Below are 19645 nucleotides of genomic sequence, written 5' to 3' on the forward strand. Positions count from 1 at the left end.
TGTCATTGTTGCCTCTAGAGGAAACAAGTTTCAGTTGTTTTATACATAGTAGCTGCTCTGAAGCGAATTCTTGGTGCAGAGCTCACTGATGTCTCTAGGTAGCTAGGTAGAAGACAGCTGGCAAACTGAAACTGAGTGTTTCAAATACCTTCTGTCTTTTTGTGAAACTGGGGTTGGGGGGGGTTGGGAGGAGGATCCTGCTGTGCTCTCTGCATCCTTTCTGATCAACTGATACCACTCACAGAGAAATTTGTCCGGAAGAAGTAGCTCTGGCCCTGCTCCCAGTTATAAAGGAAACTGACTAAAAGCTTCCTCTAACTACGTCATCTCCTGAACTCTTTCCTGGCTTGGTGCAGCTCAAACAGCCTTATTTGGCTGACTTGTTTCTTTTTTTTCTTCCTCTTTTTTTTTTTTTTTCTTCTGTGGAAGAAGGCTTCCCTGAATTTGTATGATAAAATTGTTGACTGTGCTCAATCATTGCTCTAAGGATTACGGTGGAGTGCTTCAAAGAGTTCCAGGCTCTCAAAAAGTGTTCCAGGACCTCAGGCTATCTCCTGAGTCTTTTCCCCCAGGTGTCTTGTTTGTCTGCCCTCTTGATGTGATGGTAGTGGGGATCTACATCCTCTGTGAGGAGTCTCCTGGCTGTTGCAGACACAATAAAAAAAAAAGGGGAAATGCTTCTCTGCCTAGGAATAATGGGGAGCATTTAACTGTTTCAAATGAAGAGCAGCTAGTTTGTTGTTGTTGTTTTTTTTTCCTGGCAATGTTTGAGAACAGCAGGGATTTACATAGTGCAGTCAATACTGCTACATCCAAACAGTCTGTTTTTATCCTATCTGAAATTTGTAGAGCAGGTTGTAGTCTCTAGATTCATGGAAAGCTAATCTCGGGTTAACCTCTTTATAACAACTTGAATGCTCCAACTAGAAATACCCACATAAGTGTTCTGGAAGTTGTTGCCATTATACTAACCCTTCTGACTATAATGGCTAATGGTGGCTTTTAGTGTAAGTAGGTGGCGCAGTAAATACTTGGCAGTGATGTAGGAAGAAGTTCACTGGTGGCCTTAGTGATTCTGAAGATGCTGAGTCAATTGCAGCTGTTTGGAGGTTGAAAATCTGAAAATGCAGAGGTTTAGGCCTTATGTTTGCAAGAGGCAATTATAGCTATAATATATAGGTTCCTATATATTCCTATATAGGTTCCTAAGGAACCTATTTTGAAAAAGTCACATGAAGGGTGGAGGAATAATGTTCTGTTCTCATCCCACTCCCAGGCATAGAAAAAGAGGTTTTAGCTGTACTAGGTGTTTGTTTGTTTGTTTCCCCCTTTTGGGCATTGTTGGTTGACTAACTTCTGCAGAGGGAGGTGCCCCCAGAAGGAGGAATGAATGAAAAAAATTTTGAATCTGATCAGCTCTGTGGAGAGGTGATTAGGAAGGAATTGTCTGTCTCTTCCTTCCCAGTGTGCCATACTCCTTTTTGTACCAGCAGCAGTTCTGCATAGAGATAAAATAATACCTGAGAAGATCAGAAGGAGGATATCTGTAGTGAAGCAGAATAGCACAGACTGATCTATGCTCTCTTGCAGCTTTGTAGCGCTACTGATCAACGTGTTTGTCTCTTACTGAAGAGAATATTAACTTCAGCAGAGTACTGAAAGTGTGAATGGTGCAAAATTTTTTCTTTTAGATAAAATCAGCGTCAGACAAACTTACATGCAGCATATTGGAGAACTGCACTGCTGCTGCTATATGCTTTCCTATGTTCTCCAGATATTCTTTTAAAGGCAAAAAAAAAAAAAGATGTCTTCCTGCAGGTATGCGCCATTCTTGTCTGTATCGCTGGCTTCTCATTTTCCCATTGCTAAGCCCGTGTGACTTGCAACTTTCTTTTTCTCTGGATTAGACATAGTTAAGGTGGGGAAGTGACTAAGTAGTGGAAAAGTGCGATCAATCATTTAGTCACACCACTTTATTAATACACTTATAGTAGTCTAAATCTCTCCTTTTTGTAGCTTTTAATCTATACTGAAATAGTGGAGAAGTAATACTCAAGAGACTTTGTTGCACTGTAAAAACTGACCTGACAGACAGATTTTAGGGTGAAGTGTTAGAACTTTCACCAACTCCATTAGCCCTCTTGGTCTCTTTTTATTCATCTTTAAGAATAAGATAGAATATTCAAAGGATAAAAACTGTTATGGAATAGTGATTAAAAAAGAAAACCATGTATATTTTCTGAATTTATTCTATGCCTTTTCAGTCTGGCTGCTTGATGTGAAGGGTGGTTTTGGTTATATATTTTTCTGTATTAAAATTCAGACCTTGTTGTTCTAACTGGTTAGTACAGAGTGGCTAGATCTCCAGCAGCCTTTGTGTTCTTGCAGAATTATTAAAACTTAAGCTGAGGAAGATCCCTGGAAGTCATCTGGTCCAATTTTGTGCTCAGAGGAAGGCTGGTTTCAAGGCTGGATCACTTTCTAAGTTGGATTGAATTGTGCAGGGTCTTGTGTTGTTTGCAGTGGGACAATAGTTCTTGACTTAATGCATAGCTTGAAAAGTTCTTGAATTTGCTAAGTGTTATGTAGGTACCTGGAAGTTGTTAAGGTTACCTTCAGGAGTGCGGAGGCATGGAGACGGTAGAAGAGCTATCGATGTATAACGACAAAAAACTATCAAAGGCAACCCTGTTTTCTTTTTTTTTCCCTTCAAGATCTACATATTATAAGACCAGTTAATAAGTACACCTAGCTTATCTGTTCAGTGTGCTGTTCAGTTGATTCATGCAAGGTGTCTGATTATGTCCAGCAGTAGTCTAAGAACACTCTCCCACAGAAAGCTAGTCTAGGCAGGAAGATGATGTTAAGTTGTCAGAGCCCTGAAGCAGATAGTGATGATGCTTTTCATAGTTGCTTCTGAGCATTGCTTACAGTACTGTTTCAGAAGATGCAGAAAACTGGAAATAGTTTGTTTCAGTAGCAGTTCACTGAGAGTCTGAAGCTTTGTTCTGTGGGGTTTTTTTGTTTGTTTGTTGTTTTGTTATAAGTTGTAGAATTTAACAGTTCTCTGTAGAACTGTAGAGACAACCAAGCTTTACCAAAAGTTACCAGTACTAATAGTGGTCGAAAGAAGGCAGTGGGAGGGGATACGTTATGGCAGTAGGCTTTTTCAGATGGTTTGCAGTGGTGATGTGACCACACCCTGTATATGCTGGCACTGCTCTCTCCAGGCTGCTGCCAGCAGCTCTACACCCATTTGGGAGCCTTTTGGGACACAGGGTTCTGTGTATTCTGCTGTTGTAGCTACTCTCCTCTATATTAGGAAAGCTTAAGTGTTTGAACTATACAGAGCTTAAAATAACAGAAGGTACTTCAGCAGTCACAAGCTGGTCTTTTATAAGCTATGTACAGTCCCAACAGAGCTATTTAAAACCTAAAATAGGTTGGAGAGGGAAGCAAATGTGGGTGGGGAGATTTACACTTTAAAAGTACTATAGAACCGAGCTGTTTCAGGGAAATCCTGCATTTTAGAGAACTGTGACCTAAATAGCAGCCGGCCTACATGAGACCCTGTACTGACAGGAAATTGCAGGATTTTTCTAGCTCACTGAAAATGATAAAACTGAAAATCACAGGATGATGAAGCAGCTTTACCTCACATTTGACTCTGCCTGCAGTTAAATTTGGAGGGATGGCTCATAGTCTGGGCAGTTGAATCCCACAGTAAGGCTGTGTTCTAACTCCTAGAAGTCTGGCTATTGTTCAAGATACTCAGCGAGCTCTGTGAGCTGGCCAAGAGCTCGATGTGCCACACCCAAGCACTGCTTTGAAGGCCTGGAAAAGGCAGCCACTGCCTGTAGCTGCCCTTCTCGCTTGTTACCAGCAAGGCTAAGTGCTGGATGTCTTTTGGTTGAAGAACAGGGAAATATCTAAAACAGTTGAGTGCATTTCTAACTTGTTCATCCAAACATGAGAATCCTTCTGCGGAAGAGCTCAGTCATAGAAATGACCTTTGTGCTATTGCACTGTTCAAGAAGCATTTAGATGAGGTGCTAAGAGATTTGATTTAGTAGCTTAGTGGGTAGGGATGGTGATAGGAGGATGGTTGGACTAGATGATCTTGTAGGTCCTTTCCAACCTAATGTTTCTATGAATCTGTCTTCCCTACAGAAATTCTCTTGAATGATTAAGTGGAGCTTCTGATTGTGACTTTCTTATTGCCCTACATTTCAAGTTACTGCTAAAACAGTTCTTAACTGTAGGTGAATTTGAAGACCTTTGCATAGGTAATGAGTTGTTTAGTCTATTAGCCTGTGAACCTTTAGGTACTTAATGTACATGTGATGTTCCTGTGCAGCTTGCATTTGTTAGCATCCTGTCTTGATCTTGTTTTGAGCTCCTTCTGCCAAAGTTGCTGGTTGTAATTTTTAGCAGATAATTACTGGATGTTAGGTTTGCAAAGCCTACTGGCTGTTTGAAAATGCATCTTTGCTAGCAGGCACATCTTCTTAACCCCTTGCACTATTTTTTTTTTTTTCTTCAGCCGCTAAGTGGTACTGGGAAATTCCCTGCCTTTGAAATGAAGCTTGGGAGGGAAGAACTAGATTAATGAAAGTTTACGGGGCAAAAAGCTGCTGTCGAACAGTCTGTTCAGAAAATCTGATATGCTTCCAGTGGCATAGTAGTGGGTATTGGAACTTCTGCATTAATTCAACACATGGTGTAACAGTCAGGGTCATAACACTAATTTTAATGGAGAGGGTGATGATGGTTGGACCAAAACACCTGTTTGTAACCTGTAATTGGGATTGCCTCAGAAGTGTGCACAATAGCTGTGAGAAATGTCACATGCACCAGTGCCGGCGTTTCAGACACACCTGCTGCCCTGCTGAGTGCCTTTAAGTTGAAGAGCTTTAATGAGGGATGTAGTTAAGCGTAGACATATGAAGCACAGCTGTTGACTCCACTATTAGGTAGAGAGGACCTAACAGACATATATTGTTTCTCCAGAGAGTAGCACCTACTAGCACACACAAAATGGGTGTTTTAAACAAACCAAACAAACAAACAAAAAAAGTACCCAACAAACAAAAAACAAAGTCTGCTAGTAGTGTAGAAGTCAAATAGTAGCAACTGTGTATGGCTTGGTCTTTGCTTTGTTTTCCCTCTTGATACAGGAACTGTGGAAGAGGATAAAGTTGTTTTTTTTCCCCACTTTTGTTTTTCTTGATCTGCTTCTGGATTTTGACTAACATAATGAAGAGCGTTCTCTCTAGGTAGACCTAATGACAGGTACAACAATAGTGTTTTAGGGGCTGGCTTCATACTAACTAAAGGAACAACATACTGCATCTTGGAACAGCTACATGAAAGCAAAGGGAGGTGTGTAAGGAATCTATGAGAGAAAATGGCAAAGGTATTGGAACTGACCCACTGCATGAAGTTGTGAATACATTACATAATGGTTGTGTGACCTACAAATGTCTAGAGTTGATTGTAAATTTGAGGACTCAACCATGACATCCTTTGCTATCTTAGGACTCTTATCTTGCGACTCCTCTGGTCAAACTGAAATTTGTTTGCACTTCAGACGGTGTTGCTAGGCTGTTAGCAGCCATTATGTTGAAATACCACTGGTAGGATGTAGCTAGTTACTACCTTTTTGGCTGTAAAGGAGAGAATTATGTTAAAAGTAACTTTAACTGGGACACATGTTGAGGACTTTGGTGGGTGCCTTGCATAGGGGAATTCCCTGTCTTTTTTTTCTATTTTATTTTGAATGACTTACATTGTAGCAGTCTTATGTAGTAAAACTTCTATAGGAATAAAAGTTGTCTGGGAGCCTAAACCTGATCACTAATTTACACTGGGTAAACAGTGTCCCCAGAATTTTGAAATTACGTTTTCCAGCCCATTAAGAGTCACTGATAAAGTTCTGGCTTTGTATGACCTTGCATTACAGCGTGTACTTGCTAGCATTGTTGAAAAAAGCCCAGACCTTTGGAAACGCTGATTATGAGAAAAAAAAAAGTTGAGGCAGAGTAGGTGGGTGAAGACAGCCTCTAAATTGTGGGAAATGTGTATGTCAGCCTCTTTGAATGAGGAATAAGCTTTTTTAAAGCTCTCTTGAGGGCTCTGTCAATGTGGTTTGAAGGAGACCTGAGATTTTAGAAAGGATGTCCTTTCAGGCTGTAAATTTGGTTCACCACTTGGGAAAAAGAGGCCTTGGCATATATGAGGACGCCTGAATAGGCACCCTGACTTAATGTGAGTAACAAAATCTCTTGTCCTAAGGATCCCCTCAGGCTCAGCTGTAATCAGGTCCCTTGAACTATCAGGTATTGATCAGCTGTAGAGGGCAACTTTAGCAAAAAGCTAGTTGTAGCTTCTTACACTGTCTCAAGAAATAAAAAAGCAATCAAGTACTGCTGTGTCACTGTGCTTTATAGGCATTACATTTTCAACAGCAAAAAGTGACTTTAAAGAAACAGTTCTTTTCATGGCCACATGCCAGTTTATTCTTGGCTGTATGAAGAATTTTATTATCTCTGGGGTGCGAGCAGTTCAGCTTCATCTCATAGCAGAGAAGACGGAAGAGTTGTGAAGAAATCCCTTGTAAGAAAGAGGAATTGAAAGGCAGAATATCCTGGCTGTGACCCTAGCATGGATATGCATTGATAGAGAAAAAATTTAAAGACTTGTGCCTTTCTGCTGTTTGCTGTAGCTCCGCTGATGAGGGCAGTTACAGGAACTAGTTGCTCTTGCCTACTGATCTGGGGTACTGTCCTGTGTCAAAGACAGACTTTCTCCAATAAGAGGTGGTTCTGCTGAGAGCCAGGAGTGAGTCACTCACTGATATACCTCTTCACATATATAAATATGATATGCTGCTTTCTATAAACCCTGTGAGAATATTTGGATAGGAATATGAATACTGCTAGAGTGGCCCTGAAATCAATTTATTTGGAACCCCTTTGTCAGATAAAGCAGAAATCCTCTACTCTTCTGAGCTCTGTATGGGACAGAGGACTTCTGAAAGACTTCCATGTTAGTCTCCAAGTGCTAGAAGAGTGAGCAAGCAGTGGCATACCTATTGTTTTAGTGGTCAGTGTGCTCTAACCAGCTCTCCCTCTCTGTCCTGCTGGATAATGATGCCAAATTAATTTGCTGGAAGTTAAAGGCAGTGCTTTCTGCACTGGCATCACTCTCTTGCACTTTTCTGCAGAAGAGAGGTAAAATGTCAGATGCATATTTATGTCAGGGCATGTCTGGTTTCCTCCAGCTCAGGCTCTGCCTCCCCACCCTTTCTCAGTTCAGTTTCTGTAAGTGTACTTTTGAAAGCTGTGAACTTTCTCAATCTTGACTGCTGTTGCTGCAGCTTGCTTCCTGTGGCAGCTTTTTAATCTTGCTGTTCTCAGTAACTTGGTTCAGAACCTGTGTGGAAGCTGCAACTTGCTGCCTGGGGAGTCCATCCTGCCTCAATGGAGACTAAGAGGAACTCCAGGGCGCTGCAGCTGTGATGTGGCTCCTTAGAGTCCTTTGGATCTGAGCTAGCTTATTGCTGTGCTTCTTCACAGGGTGGAGTGGAACAGGATTGTTTGAGCCCAAATCTGTTTAGACTTCCCTGGTCTGGCCCACTAGCACCTGCCGTTGTGGGAGAGCATAGCTACATAGTGAAGTGGAGAAGCAGCAGACACAATCCCTGCCTCAATACTGGCTATTTTTATTTTGGCACGGCTTCCTTGGGCTTGTTAGACTCCCCGTGGCTCCAGTCAACTGACCAGCACCATTCCCCAGTTAAACAGACAGGATCATTGGAGAGCAGCAGAGCTCTGGGAGCCATTGTTGGAACAAATTTTTGCTCTAGGGGCCGCAACCTGGCAGGGTCAGAGATGGTGCCTAGGGTGTACCTGCTCTCTGATGGAGTTCTGCTCCTGATGAGCTTAGGGTTATGAAAAGGCCCTTTAAGACGGCTGGAAGGGGGCTGGTTTAATTAAGTGTAATCCCTTTAGAAATTGCAAGCACTTTCATATGACCTGAGTACAGTTTAACGCAAAGGACCCAGGTCTGCCTTCAGAAGTGTGCTGGTACTCGAAAAGGGGCCAGATGTCTGTGAGTATTGCTGGTGCTTCAGGTGGGGGATGTTACCTCTGATTCCTTTTCAAGGCAAAGCAAGGTGCTTCAGTGTGCTCTGTGGATTGCTGTATGACTTCTGTCCTTCCAACAGGGCACTGGGCCAATAAGCTATATAAAGTAGCAGGGCCCATGTTAGCTCATCTGCATAGCAGGGATGTAAGCGCTGAGGAGAATTTGTTGTCTCAAAAACTTGCATATCTTTATGGAAGTGTGGCACAGTTCTGATTATACTTACTATACAGTTGTTTTCCAGTCATAACTGGTGCTGCCCGTGCATGCTCCTAATTGAGTATATTTACCTGCAGTGACTGCTGTGTGAAAAGATCCACTGTAATGCAGAAAGCCTACAAAGATTGAGGGTCACCCTGGGGTTTCTTTTTTTAAAATCATCGTGCATATTTTCCATAGCAGTCAAATAATAACGTATGACTAATTGTAGTTATGCCGTTTTGCACAGAAATGATCTACTTGGTGTCTTAAACCTGGAAGACATTAAAATGTGAAGATAGAGGCCTTCAGATCAGCAGTGTGGAACAGCCTTGCATTCAGGAAATCCCAGGGAGAAAAGAAGCTTTAACTCAGCATCAGGGCTTTGTAGAGGCTAATACTGTGTTGTGCTGTCTATACCTATTCTTCTGTCATGAATTTCCTAGTGCACTGTTCCTGTCAAAGTTTATGACAAACAAAATTATCTGTTTTCCCTGTTATGCTGCTTTAAACATTGTGATGTTAATACAGGTACAATATCTGTTATTTAGCACAATAGTCAGTATTTTCTTTTTATCATAGAATGGATTTGTTTGGAAAGGACCCTTAAAATCATCTAGTTCCAACTTCCCTGCTATAGACAGGGACACATCCTGCTACACCAGGTTGCTCACAGCCTCATCCAGGCTGGCCTTGAATGCTTCCAGGGAAGGGACACCCACAGTGTTTGCTGGGCAACCTGTTCCAGTGTCTCACCACCCTCACAGTAAAAGAATTTCTTCCCAATATCTAGTCTAAATCTACGCTCTTCCAGTTTAAAACCATTTTGCCTCATCCTGTTGCTATGTGCACTTATAAAAGGACCCTCACCAGTTTTCTTATAGGCCCTTTCATGTGCTTGAAGGTCGCTATAAGGTTCCCCCAGAACCTTCTCCAGACCTCTAATCATCTTTGTGACCCTCCTCTGGACCTGCTCCAGCGGCTCAATGTCCTTCTTTTGTTGGAGGCCCCAGAACCAGATGTAGTAGTCCAGGTATGGTCTCGCAAGGGTAGAGTAGAGGGGCAGAACTGCCTCCCTCAAGCTGCTGGTCACGCTTCTCTTGATGCAGGTATCCTTCTGGGCTGCAAGCACAAGTTGTCAGCTCATGCTGAGTCTTTTGAAAACAGACACCCTCTAATCCTTCCTCTCACGGTTGCTTGCAAGCTATTCTTCACCCAACCTGTATCTGTCCTTGGGACTGCCCCAGCCCAGGTCCAGGACCTTGCACTTGGCCTCGTTGAACTTCATGAGCCCACCTCTCAAGCCTGTCCAGGACCTTCTGTATGGCATTCTTTCCCTCTAGCGTGTAAACTGCACCACTCAGCTTGGTGTAGTCTGCAAACTTGCTGATGGTGCACTTGATCCCACTGTCCATGTTGCCTAAAAGATGTTAAATAATACCAGTCCCAGTACCCATTGCTGAGGAACACCACTTATCACCAGTTTCTACTTGGACATTGAGCTGTTGACTGCAGCACTCTGACTGCGACCATCCAGCCAATTGCTAATCCAGGGGGTGGTCCATACATCAAATCCATTTTTCTCCAATCTACTGGCCAGGTTTCTTTCATATACCGTTACAAGCTGTTGTCTTAGCATGTAGTTATGGCAGGTTATTATAGCTAGACTCACTTACAGACTTGCAAAATAACCTCTAATCATTCCTGCTAGTAGAAATTAATGGGAATCTGAATGGACCAAAAAGGGAGACTTTAAGGTGTTTACGCAAAGTTTCTGAAAAGGCATGTTGTCCAGTACTTGAGATTTTGTCTGTCTCCTGTGGTGTGCTGTATGTGAGGAGGGCGAAAACTTTAGTCTGCTGAAAGTCTGACTTTCTTTGGCTTTCTAGTCTTTAGTCTGACTTTCTTTGGCTGCTCTCAGGGCTGGAACTGTGTCTGTGTCTAACTGGCTGTCTTCTGGAGTGTTGTAGATAAGTGTTTTTTACATATTCTGCTTGTGAAAAGCATTTAAGTTTTTAGGCGGAGTTTGTATTGTGGGACAAAGATTGAGTATAGAGGGGAAGAACTATGCAGTGTCTTATTTTAGGTGTAGCACTTTACCATTCCTGTACATCTACTTGGAAGACAGGCTTTTTTCTGATTTGGGAACAAATCTGTTGTATATGTGCTACAGTAATTTCCTGACAGGGAGACAGACCAATGTCTACTGCTTTGTAGGTGCTGGGATATTTAATCTAGGAAAACTTCATTAAATGGTTTAGGAATACAGATCTTAATGCTAATGAATATTAAGGCTTTTCTTGCTTAGAATAAACGATGCTAAATTACTTCAATGGTTTAAAAGTACTTTGGCAGAGTAACTCAAGGGACAAAGCAAGCAGAAGAGCCTAAATTATGCTGGGACTAGATTATTCTTTTCTCCTGTAAAGCACTTTGCTGTGTACCTCGTGTTACTTCTGTGTTTGACGATACTCCGTGCATGCCTTAGAATGGTTTAACTAAAGATAATATTTTGAATCAATGAGGAGTATGGAGGTGATCGTGCAGTGCCTGGCGTTTACTTGCCAGGTGGTAGATAGTCTGTAGATCAGGTAGGCAGTTTCTGGTGGCTTCTGTCTGAGCTGCAGTCCGAGCTCATTAAGCTAACAGTGAACTGAGGAAAAGTTGATGATCCTCAGACATCTTTTAGAACCAAGCTCCCTCCTTGGTGCTTTCCCCCCCCCACCCCCCACCCCCCCACACACACTGTAGGGACTGATCTGTTTCTATAGCAGTGCTGAACAGAAGCAGAACACTCTGGTAAAGCTGCATCTGCTCTGAAGTACTGTCAGGCTTCTTATCTGCAAACTGGGAATGGAGAACAATACCTCCCATCACCTGTAACAGTGGAAACTTCACCTTGTCCTTCCAGTTGACATGGCTTAAAAATATAGCTTGGGAGCATGTGGGTGGTAAAGGAAAAACAAAAAATAGGTTTTGGGTGTTTTTTTTTTTTTTTTGAGTCAGTTGTGCATCCCAGATAATGCTTTCCCCCCCGCTCAGTTTTTAAGAGCAGTATACTATTTTGTTCAGATCAGTGAAGCTAGCATTACCTGGGTGTGGTTCTGTAAAACACAAGCCTGTTTCCTGTGGTATCTTAGTTCATGGTGTATTGTAAAGCAAAATTTAAGTTTGAAGTTGCAAATGCATACCCTATTCAAGACTTTAGCAATCTAAGGTTTAGGAGCAGTATTCATTTGAGCACAAAGGGCTACTATAGGAAAAGAGGCCATCCCATTATTTAATGTACTAATTGAACAATAACTCTTCAGGGAGCTCAAGTCATTCACTTAAACATACAGTGAAGGAATTTCACCGGTTGTAGCATGTGACCTTATTTTACTGTGCTAACAAAGGCATGAGTCTTAAGAATAATAACAAATCGTGGAATTCACGGAATCGTAGAATGGTTTGGGTTGGGAGTGAACTTTTAAAGATCTACTTTCAACCCCGTGCTATAGACCGGGACACCTCCTTCTAGATGAGATTGCTCCAAGTCTCATCCAGTCCGGCCTTGAATGCTTCGAGGGAGGGGGCGCCCACAACTTTGCTGGGCAATTCTGTGAGGGTGCTTATTGAAGTAGCATTATTTTAAAACCTAAGAGTGAAGAGCTTAAAAGTTACTCAGGCACAGGTTGCAAAAAACTGGCACAAATGTTTCTGATTTCCGGTGCTTCCACTGTGCTCAGATACTTCTGCATTCAATCACTTGCACGATGTTATCAGCCAGGAGTAGCTACTGCATTTATCTGTTAACAGTGGAGCAGAAAGTCTGTATACTATTTTCATGATAGCTGGTATACAAGTGGATTAGGTGAAGCCATTGGCTTTAAAGAAAACAGACAGCTGCCTGTTTCTTAATGTCTTTTTTAACCCAATGCCTCTTAAGAGCAAAGATGTCTGTAAACTATGAACTATGTTGGTATGTGTCCTAGGTGAGACGGACATAGAAGCTGACACTCCTGGTACAAGAAGCTGCTTCTTAATACAAGTAGCAGAGTTGGTTTGGGGCTCTCGGCCCTTCTAGGAAGCATATCAAACATTTCTGTGCTTACTCTTATCTTTTTAGTCTCTAGTGTCACATTGTTAACTTACAGTATAAATTTCAGTTTGAACTGCTCTTGCTAAAACTGTTCACAGCATATCTTTCCAACCCCTGAAAAGCAGGTAGAGTAGGCTAAGAAGGTGGTGAATTATGCTGAAGAGTGAAGAAATGAGGATTTAGTGATGTATGGTAAATGGCTGTTGGCAGGGAAGAGAACTATAGGCATAATGCCTGTACACTGGGGTTTTGTGCACTGGGAATTTTATCTGTGTACCTTCACATTTTCAACCTTTGCTCTCTAATGGAAAGGCATTAGAACAGTTTTTGTTCTAAAATGTTTGCAGTTTCTGTATGTTTTCTTTTTTTCAGAGTATAAACACGCAAATAGAAATGAAGTCTCAGAAATCTTGGTATACTTGAGGACTGTACTTGGCCTGGTTAGAGGTTAAGTCATCTGTGTGTCCAGGGAGGAGCATCTAAGAACCTACCAAAAATAAAAAGTAAAAAAAAATGCTGATAATGAGGAGTTGTAAGTGGAGTCAGCATGTTTTAAGCAAATATCTTGCGATAAGAAGCTTCTGCTATTTACCTTGTTCCCTGAGAACTGTCGGTGAAAGATACACAGGTGTATTCTTGCTTCTGTGCAGTGAAATGATAGTCTTGCTGCAGTTTCCTTGACAGTTTCATTTCACATGAAATCATGTTGGTGAGACACTTCTTTAATCAGAGTACATCATATAATATTTATTCTGGAAGACACTTCATTATCTCACTTCTTACTCCTTTTGTCTAAGGAGTCTTCTACTCTTAGGAAATTTGACTGCATAGTAAGATGCACCTAAACCATTTATTTATTGTTTCTGGATCTTTCTCCTCCCTGAAAGAACCAGATGGTAGAATGCAATTACATAGGAATTGTTCTACTGGTTTGTGAAGTGCCTGCTTGTATTAGTGCATTCTTTTTGCCTTTCCATATGAGGTTTCTTATTTGTTCGGTTTGTACTTATAGTCCTTGAAGATATCATGGATTGTGCCTTATAGTCTCCCCCAAATATCCGTGGAGACTGTAACAATGTTGTTCTATATCTACTACCCTTCTGCAGCTGGCTGAGGTTGTTAATGCTTCCAGGGACTCCCTTGATATTTATCCTTCATACGTTCCAAGGTCTGGAACATCTTTTGTTTATTGAACGATTCCAGGGTGTTCTCCACTGAGAAATACAACTTCTTAAGCTGTAAATGCCTCTCATATGTTATCAGTATGTAGATCTGGATGCAAGTTGGGTCAGACAGGATGAACACTTACGCAAGGACACTGGAAAGCTATATTCTGTGAGCAACCTGAAGTGGTGGGTGCTGGGAACACTGTGCTGTCTGGGCAGGTGACTTTATAACTACTGTCAGCAGAGTTCTTGGAAGCTTGGGAATTGGTCCCTGGATGGAGGAAGATGATGTTTTTCATTACTGTAGTTCATTTTCATTACAGTAGTGTCAGAGCATGTATTGTAATGAGATCTCTTCTGTTTTCCAGATCAGTGTGCGTGTTACCACCATGGATGCTGAGCTGGAATTTGCCATCCAGCCCAACACTACAGGGAAACAACTCTTTGATCAGGTAAGCAATGGAGTTGCGGAAGCTCTGAAGTTGATACTGGTGTTGTAATTCTGATTCCTAAGGGCTTCACATACTAAATTACAGTGTATATAGTAACTGGAAGGGAACTCAGAAAAATGTGAAGTGACATGCTTTTTTCAAAACTACTGTTCAGTTGTTTGGTTTTTTGTTTTTGTTTTTAGCTCCAGGAATATGTTAGGAGCTGTTCTTACCTTCAACAAACTGTATTGGTACTGCAGTTCAAAATTTGCATTGGGATAGCAACAGATATCTGCAGCTACAACTATTAAGATCAGTCTTACAGGGTATCTGGTAAACTACTGTTGCTTGGCTTAGTTGCAAGCATTGTGTAATTTATTTCAAAGAGTAACTGATGTAGAACAGAAGTGTCCTAGCTGGGGCTTCAGACATTGTGCAAGCAAAGTAATATTCTACACTCTCAGTGCAGCTTGAGGGTGATAGTAATGGAAGTTACATACTGTATTATATTGAGTCTTCATTTAGGTACTTTAGCCTTCCCCTGCATTCACTGTCTAGGCAAATTTCTTTCTACTTTCTTCCACACAGAAGGAGGGAGACGTGTTCATCCCAAATTTGGAGCAGCTGAAGACAGACTGTTAGTTGAAGCTGCTGGAACTTTGACAGGCTCCACTGTGTGTTTCTGCTGTAATCCCGAAGTGCCTATCTACGCAACTGCGTAGCCGCTCAGAGCATTTGTGCTGCTAGTATGTGATGTTCTCTCTTCTTGTAGACAGTCAAGGCTTTGTGAGGACACTGAGGAAGAAATAAAGGGTTTCCTAATCAGAGAAGAATCTGAACAATAAGTTCATGGTTTAAAGGAAAGTAAAATGAGTCTTAGATTCATGACCAGATGAAGGAACTGCCAGACCAGGTATGTCAGGTATGGCCATGGCTCAAAAGTAGTTGGCACTCTGGGGCCAGATACACGCTGAGCCTGTCTTAAACAGAGAAATTTAAGAGCATACCCACCCATAGATGTCAGCTATTTAATCTGGGGCCAGAGAGCCTGATTTATTTTTAGATATTTAACCACAAACTGCTGCTTTCCCTCATACTCACCTGACTGATTCAAAACTAGATATTATATTGTTCTCTATAGCCCAGCTGTGGAATGGAGGGAGTGGAGTGAGATTCTAGGGTTTGGCAAAGATGATCCCATCTATGATGGAATAGGCAAAAAAGGCTTTCAAAAAAGTTGTGTGCTGCAGTGTAGTTTCTCAGCTGTTTGCATGTTCCTATGTAGTAGCTCCAGTGTATTGAGCCCTGTGTGATCTCGAGTATCTTGCAGTTCTTTTGATGTATGAAATTGAGTTCTGGATTCTAACCAGAATGCATGTGTGCGATGTGGAACTCCACCAGTTAGTTCATAAAACCTTATTCCATTTGTGCTGACACAATATACTCCTAATGTCATCAAAAGGTGAACTGGCCTTTCTTTTTTTTTTTTTTTTTGAAGGGTGTTTCCTCAGTTGGATGCATTCCTGTAATTATTTTTCAGTAGGTAATTTTTGACATTGTCTAAATTAAGCACTAGGTGCTAAGTGTTGTTGCTGAAGTCAGTAGTGTTTTAAATGTGTGCATAAATTTTTTAGTATACACTAGACAATCTGTACCTTTTGCCTCACTTGACATGTACAAAATGAAGCTGTGATATCAAACTTGGTCTTCAGCAGCTTGCTTGTATTTGTGAAGCTTGTGATCATTTTTCCTGTATGGGAACTATTCACCTCTTAGTAATTGATTTCATGCCTTTGTGAACAGCTGCATGTGCAGAAGAGAGGATTTGTTCACAGTCAGACTTGCACATAAAGAAGGCTGAGTATCCTGGGGATAAGGCAGTGTCGGTTGTATACTGACATGCTCTAACAGATTCTTGATCTTCACAAGAAGAACTAACTGTGTACCAAAATAGGAGAGTCAATAGCAGGCTGATAGTGTGTATTAGACTATATTACACTGTGGAACTTGTGATCAATATATAGGGCGTATCTTGCTGAATGTAAAGTGATGAAAGGATTGTCAGCCACAAGGAGTCTGTAGTATTTGGTTATCTGGTGAAGATCATCAGATGGTCAACTCAGAGGTGAGTTAGAGTGCTCTTCCAGGGTGATCTTTTCTCTGCAAATACACAGCACTAGACCAGTTGATATGTTGCAGCCAAATCATCTAATCTTATGTCTGATTCTCAGAAGGTATCTGTGGCTTCTTACTGTTGCATGATCCTTCCTTTCCTTTGTTTATACACTGTGTTCTTGTCTTCACTTAGTTTACCTTTAATCCTGTGCTCTGCTTTACCCCCTGTTGTCTCTGTTCATTGCTGTCTAAAACTTAATACTTGTTCACTCTTACAAGAATTTGGACAAAGTGTAATCTTGTATTTTATCATAATTTTTTATACTGTCAGCTGACATCTGATATGTTTAAAATGGCTAAGATGCTTGTGTAGATTAGTTCCTGTAGAGGTCTAATCCAGAACTATTTTCCCTGCTGATGCTACTAGTGGGATGTAAACGCAATGATTGCTGTTTGACTTACATCTGTTCACTCTATCTCAGCTTCTGTCCTGAGGTGGTCTTTGGTCTCATGCTGGGATCTGTAAGAAAAAAGTGACAGTTAATTTTCTAGCTCCCTTAAGCTGTGATGTGCTCCTGAAATTGCTAATCTAGGTTTTGTGCATGATGCTGAATCTGAAAAAGGGTCTGTTATCATCGTTTTTTTTTTTTTGTTTTTTTTTTTTTTAGGGTAGGGAGAGTTTCTCCACAAAACAAGCTTATGTTTTTGCTGTTGCAGCACATTGACCTTCTGTGAAACCCAACTTTGACTATTTCACAGAAAAATTTTTAGGTATTCTGGATGTTTTTGCCCCAGAGTACCCTTTTGTTTTGAGTGAGTTGTCAGTTCTGAATTAGGCAAGAAGCAAGCAAGTTTTACCAAGGTTTCTAGCTGCACAGCTATCTCAGTGTGTGCTGCTGGCTTTGTTCAGCGGTGTTCAGATAGCATTTGATTCCACCTGCTGTACCTGAAGGTAGAATAAATATATCTATTATCCCAATGTAGCGATGACTTACTTTAAATAGTATTAAAAGGACTTTTAGAAAGCTACTACCTAGATGAGCTTCAGGAGGAAGAACAATTTGAATCTAGAGAGAAAATTCCACACTAATAGGTGAAAGGAGCGTCCCTACTTCAGGTCCAGTCTCCCTCTTTCATGCTTGGTTAAACTCCAAAGTAAATTTTCGTACTGTTGTTTTCAGATAGCTTGGAGCCAAAATATCCTTATGAATTGATATATGAGCTAGGGTAGATTTGTACTAGAGGTCTGCTTATATCTCTCTGTTTCTGATGCAGGTAATTGTACAGTTTTAGCATTAACTATCTTACACTGACAAGACCTGCGTTAGCTGAGACAGGACTGTACAAGCTTGTCTTCAGCAGCTCTGCTTATGTGCCTCTTAGTATCAGTTGCTGAACTGCAGTGCTTACTAACTCACCAGGAAAAACAGTAGCTCTGCTAAGGATATGTAATATGCTCTGGCTATAGTAATGAAATCTGCTACTATTTTGAGCACATCTGTAGTATGAAAGCATACTCCCTTCTTCCACATACCAATCAGCTGTACACAGCAGCTTCTCAAATGCTTTTCCTTCCTGATACTTTTGACCTTGGATCTTCATGGATTCTTGTTCTTTCCCCCTTGAAAGCCTCGTATACCTTCTAGCTTCTTATAGAGGCATCTTAGCTGTCTGCAATACTAGATATATTGAGGGGTGAGTACAATAGGTGAGTGGGATCTCTACACATTTGAGAGGCCTTACATCAGTTTTTTTAACAATTTAGTGGTTTCTAAACTGTTTAGTCAGTACTTCTTTCTCCATCCTGCAATGAACTCTACTTGCCTGAATTCAGATTCCTTCTCAATGACTTGCTTTTGTGCTCTCTGAGCCTGTAGTTGACCGCATAATTTTCAGACTTTCCAATACAAGCTTTTGGACATTACAGAATCGAAGAGATAGTGACTTCAACATGTCACGCCAGAATAAGCCTTTAGAGTAAGCCAGAACACCTCATCTCTCTAAAGGCAACAGCTGTCCAGCTGAGAGCTGTGAAGTCAAGTCACAGGTTAAGGAGAAAAGTGACACTAGAAAAAAGTTTTATTACTTCAGATTTTGAAAGCAAGTGGTTAGCCTTTCTGAGACACTTTCCTAAGTATAAGATCAGCATCTGAAGCAAACAATAATGTTAATGGCTCTACTCACCACCTCTTTAGTGGGTAAGTGACTGGAAGCTTTGTAGCTAATGGTGGTCAAGGATTTGCTGTTTTTTGCATGCTCTTAAGAGAAAGCATCAGCTGGTGCTCACGGGGCATTCTCTTGGCCTAATCTAGATTTCAGTGAGTTGCTTGGGTATTAGCTGAAGTTCTGTTAAGGTCAGCTTATACTTAGAAGTACTACCTCTTTAAGAGGTTGAGGGAGTGCTTTTGAAATGAAGATGAATATCTAAAAGTGCTGGGGCTCTCCTGAGAAACGAGGGTCTGCCTGTGCATGGTATCATATGTTGTCAGGTTTCCTTTGGCTTTCTACACAACCACGGTATATATACTTTTTTTTTTTTTATTTCTAAAGAAAAGCAGTTTCAAAAAGAGATCCTCAACACACAGTGTGGTGCTCTGGTAAAGAAATCTCTTCAACCCCCCCTCCCCATGGTGTTTTGAGGCCTTTTGTTAAACAAGTGGCCTTGCACTTGAGCACCACCAGTAAAAAGTAGATTTCTCTCAAACTGAACAATCTTCACAGAAATGAAATAAAATCAGTGTTATATTCTTGTTAACAGTCCCTTTGCCAAGGCAAAAATTCAATTAACTTTTCCTGAGAAGTTCCTTCAGGTGCTATTCTGCTCATGAAGAAGTGAGATTGCTTCTGACATGTTCTCAGCGATACCAAGCAAAGTATTCACAGGTAGGCCAGTAGTCACATACTGAAAGAAGAATTAGACTTGTGCAACTGGTGAAGTGGATCTGTGGCTACGCAGCACTCCTTCTCAGGAAGTAGCCTAGGTCCAAGAGATACCCTCCCCTAAGTAGCTGGGCCTTATATGAACCCAAGGTGATTCTACCCTGGGTCCACCCCTTCTGGTGCCTTGGGGAGCATAGATGCAAACAGTTTGCCTGTGCTCCCTGGGCCAGCCACACCACCAGGTACTCAGTTACCAGTTCAAGCCATGACCTAACAGTTATCCTACAGGTGTTCTCTGTGCTTTCAACCTAAATGAGTCTCCTTCAAAAGTGCCCCTGTTTTTCCATTACTCAAGATCATGAGATGTACACTTCCCTTCCAAGTGTCTAGTGAGAGAGGTACTGGATATCTAGAATCTATTCCTCATCTCTGCAGCAGGTAACTGCTGTTATTCAAAAGGATAAGCACATAAAGCGAGACAAAATTGCTAAGGATGTATCCAGCAGTCTGATTTGAGAGTATCACTGTTTGATATCAGTTCTCTGTTACCAAATGCCAGTGGCGACTGTATGGCAATGCAAGTTTTTTCACAGCCTTTGTGGTATGAGATGATGGAGCATGCCAAAATG

General features: G+C 41.4%; 2 protein-coding genes across 3 annotated transcripts in view; one reads left to right on the forward strand and one right to left on the reverse strand.

Annotated features, from left to right (window-relative positions):
- MSN (moesin) overlaps nucleotides 1-19645 on the forward strand; it is a 36799-nt gene that overhangs the window by 4976 nt on the left and 12178 nt on the right. The window contains exon 2 of the mRNA XM_065729189.1: nucleotides 13959-14042. Coding sequence (XP_065585261.1) covers nucleotides 13959-14042 — 84 coding nt within the window. The remainder of the gene's footprint in view (nucleotides 1-13958; nucleotides 14043-19645) is intronic.
- The window catches only part of LOC136044103 (heat shock factor protein 3), a 136402-nt gene continuing 124837 nt past the window's right edge, over nucleotides 8081-19645 (reverse strand). For both annotated transcript variants that reach the window (XM_065729191.1, XM_065729190.1), the window contains exon 14: nucleotides 8081-8090. The gene's annotated coding sequence lies outside the window, so the exon portion shown is untranslated. The remainder of the gene's footprint in view (nucleotides 8091-19645) is intronic.

This window comes from Cyrtonyx montezumae, unplaced genomic scaffold, assembly GCF_038088225.1.
Source record: "Cyrtonyx montezumae isolate F1298 unplaced genomic scaffold, pur_monq_1.0 scaffold_11, whole genome shotgun sequence".
Taxonomy (NCBI): domain Eukaryota; kingdom Metazoa; phylum Chordata; class Aves; order Galliformes; family Odontophoridae; genus Cyrtonyx; species Cyrtonyx montezumae.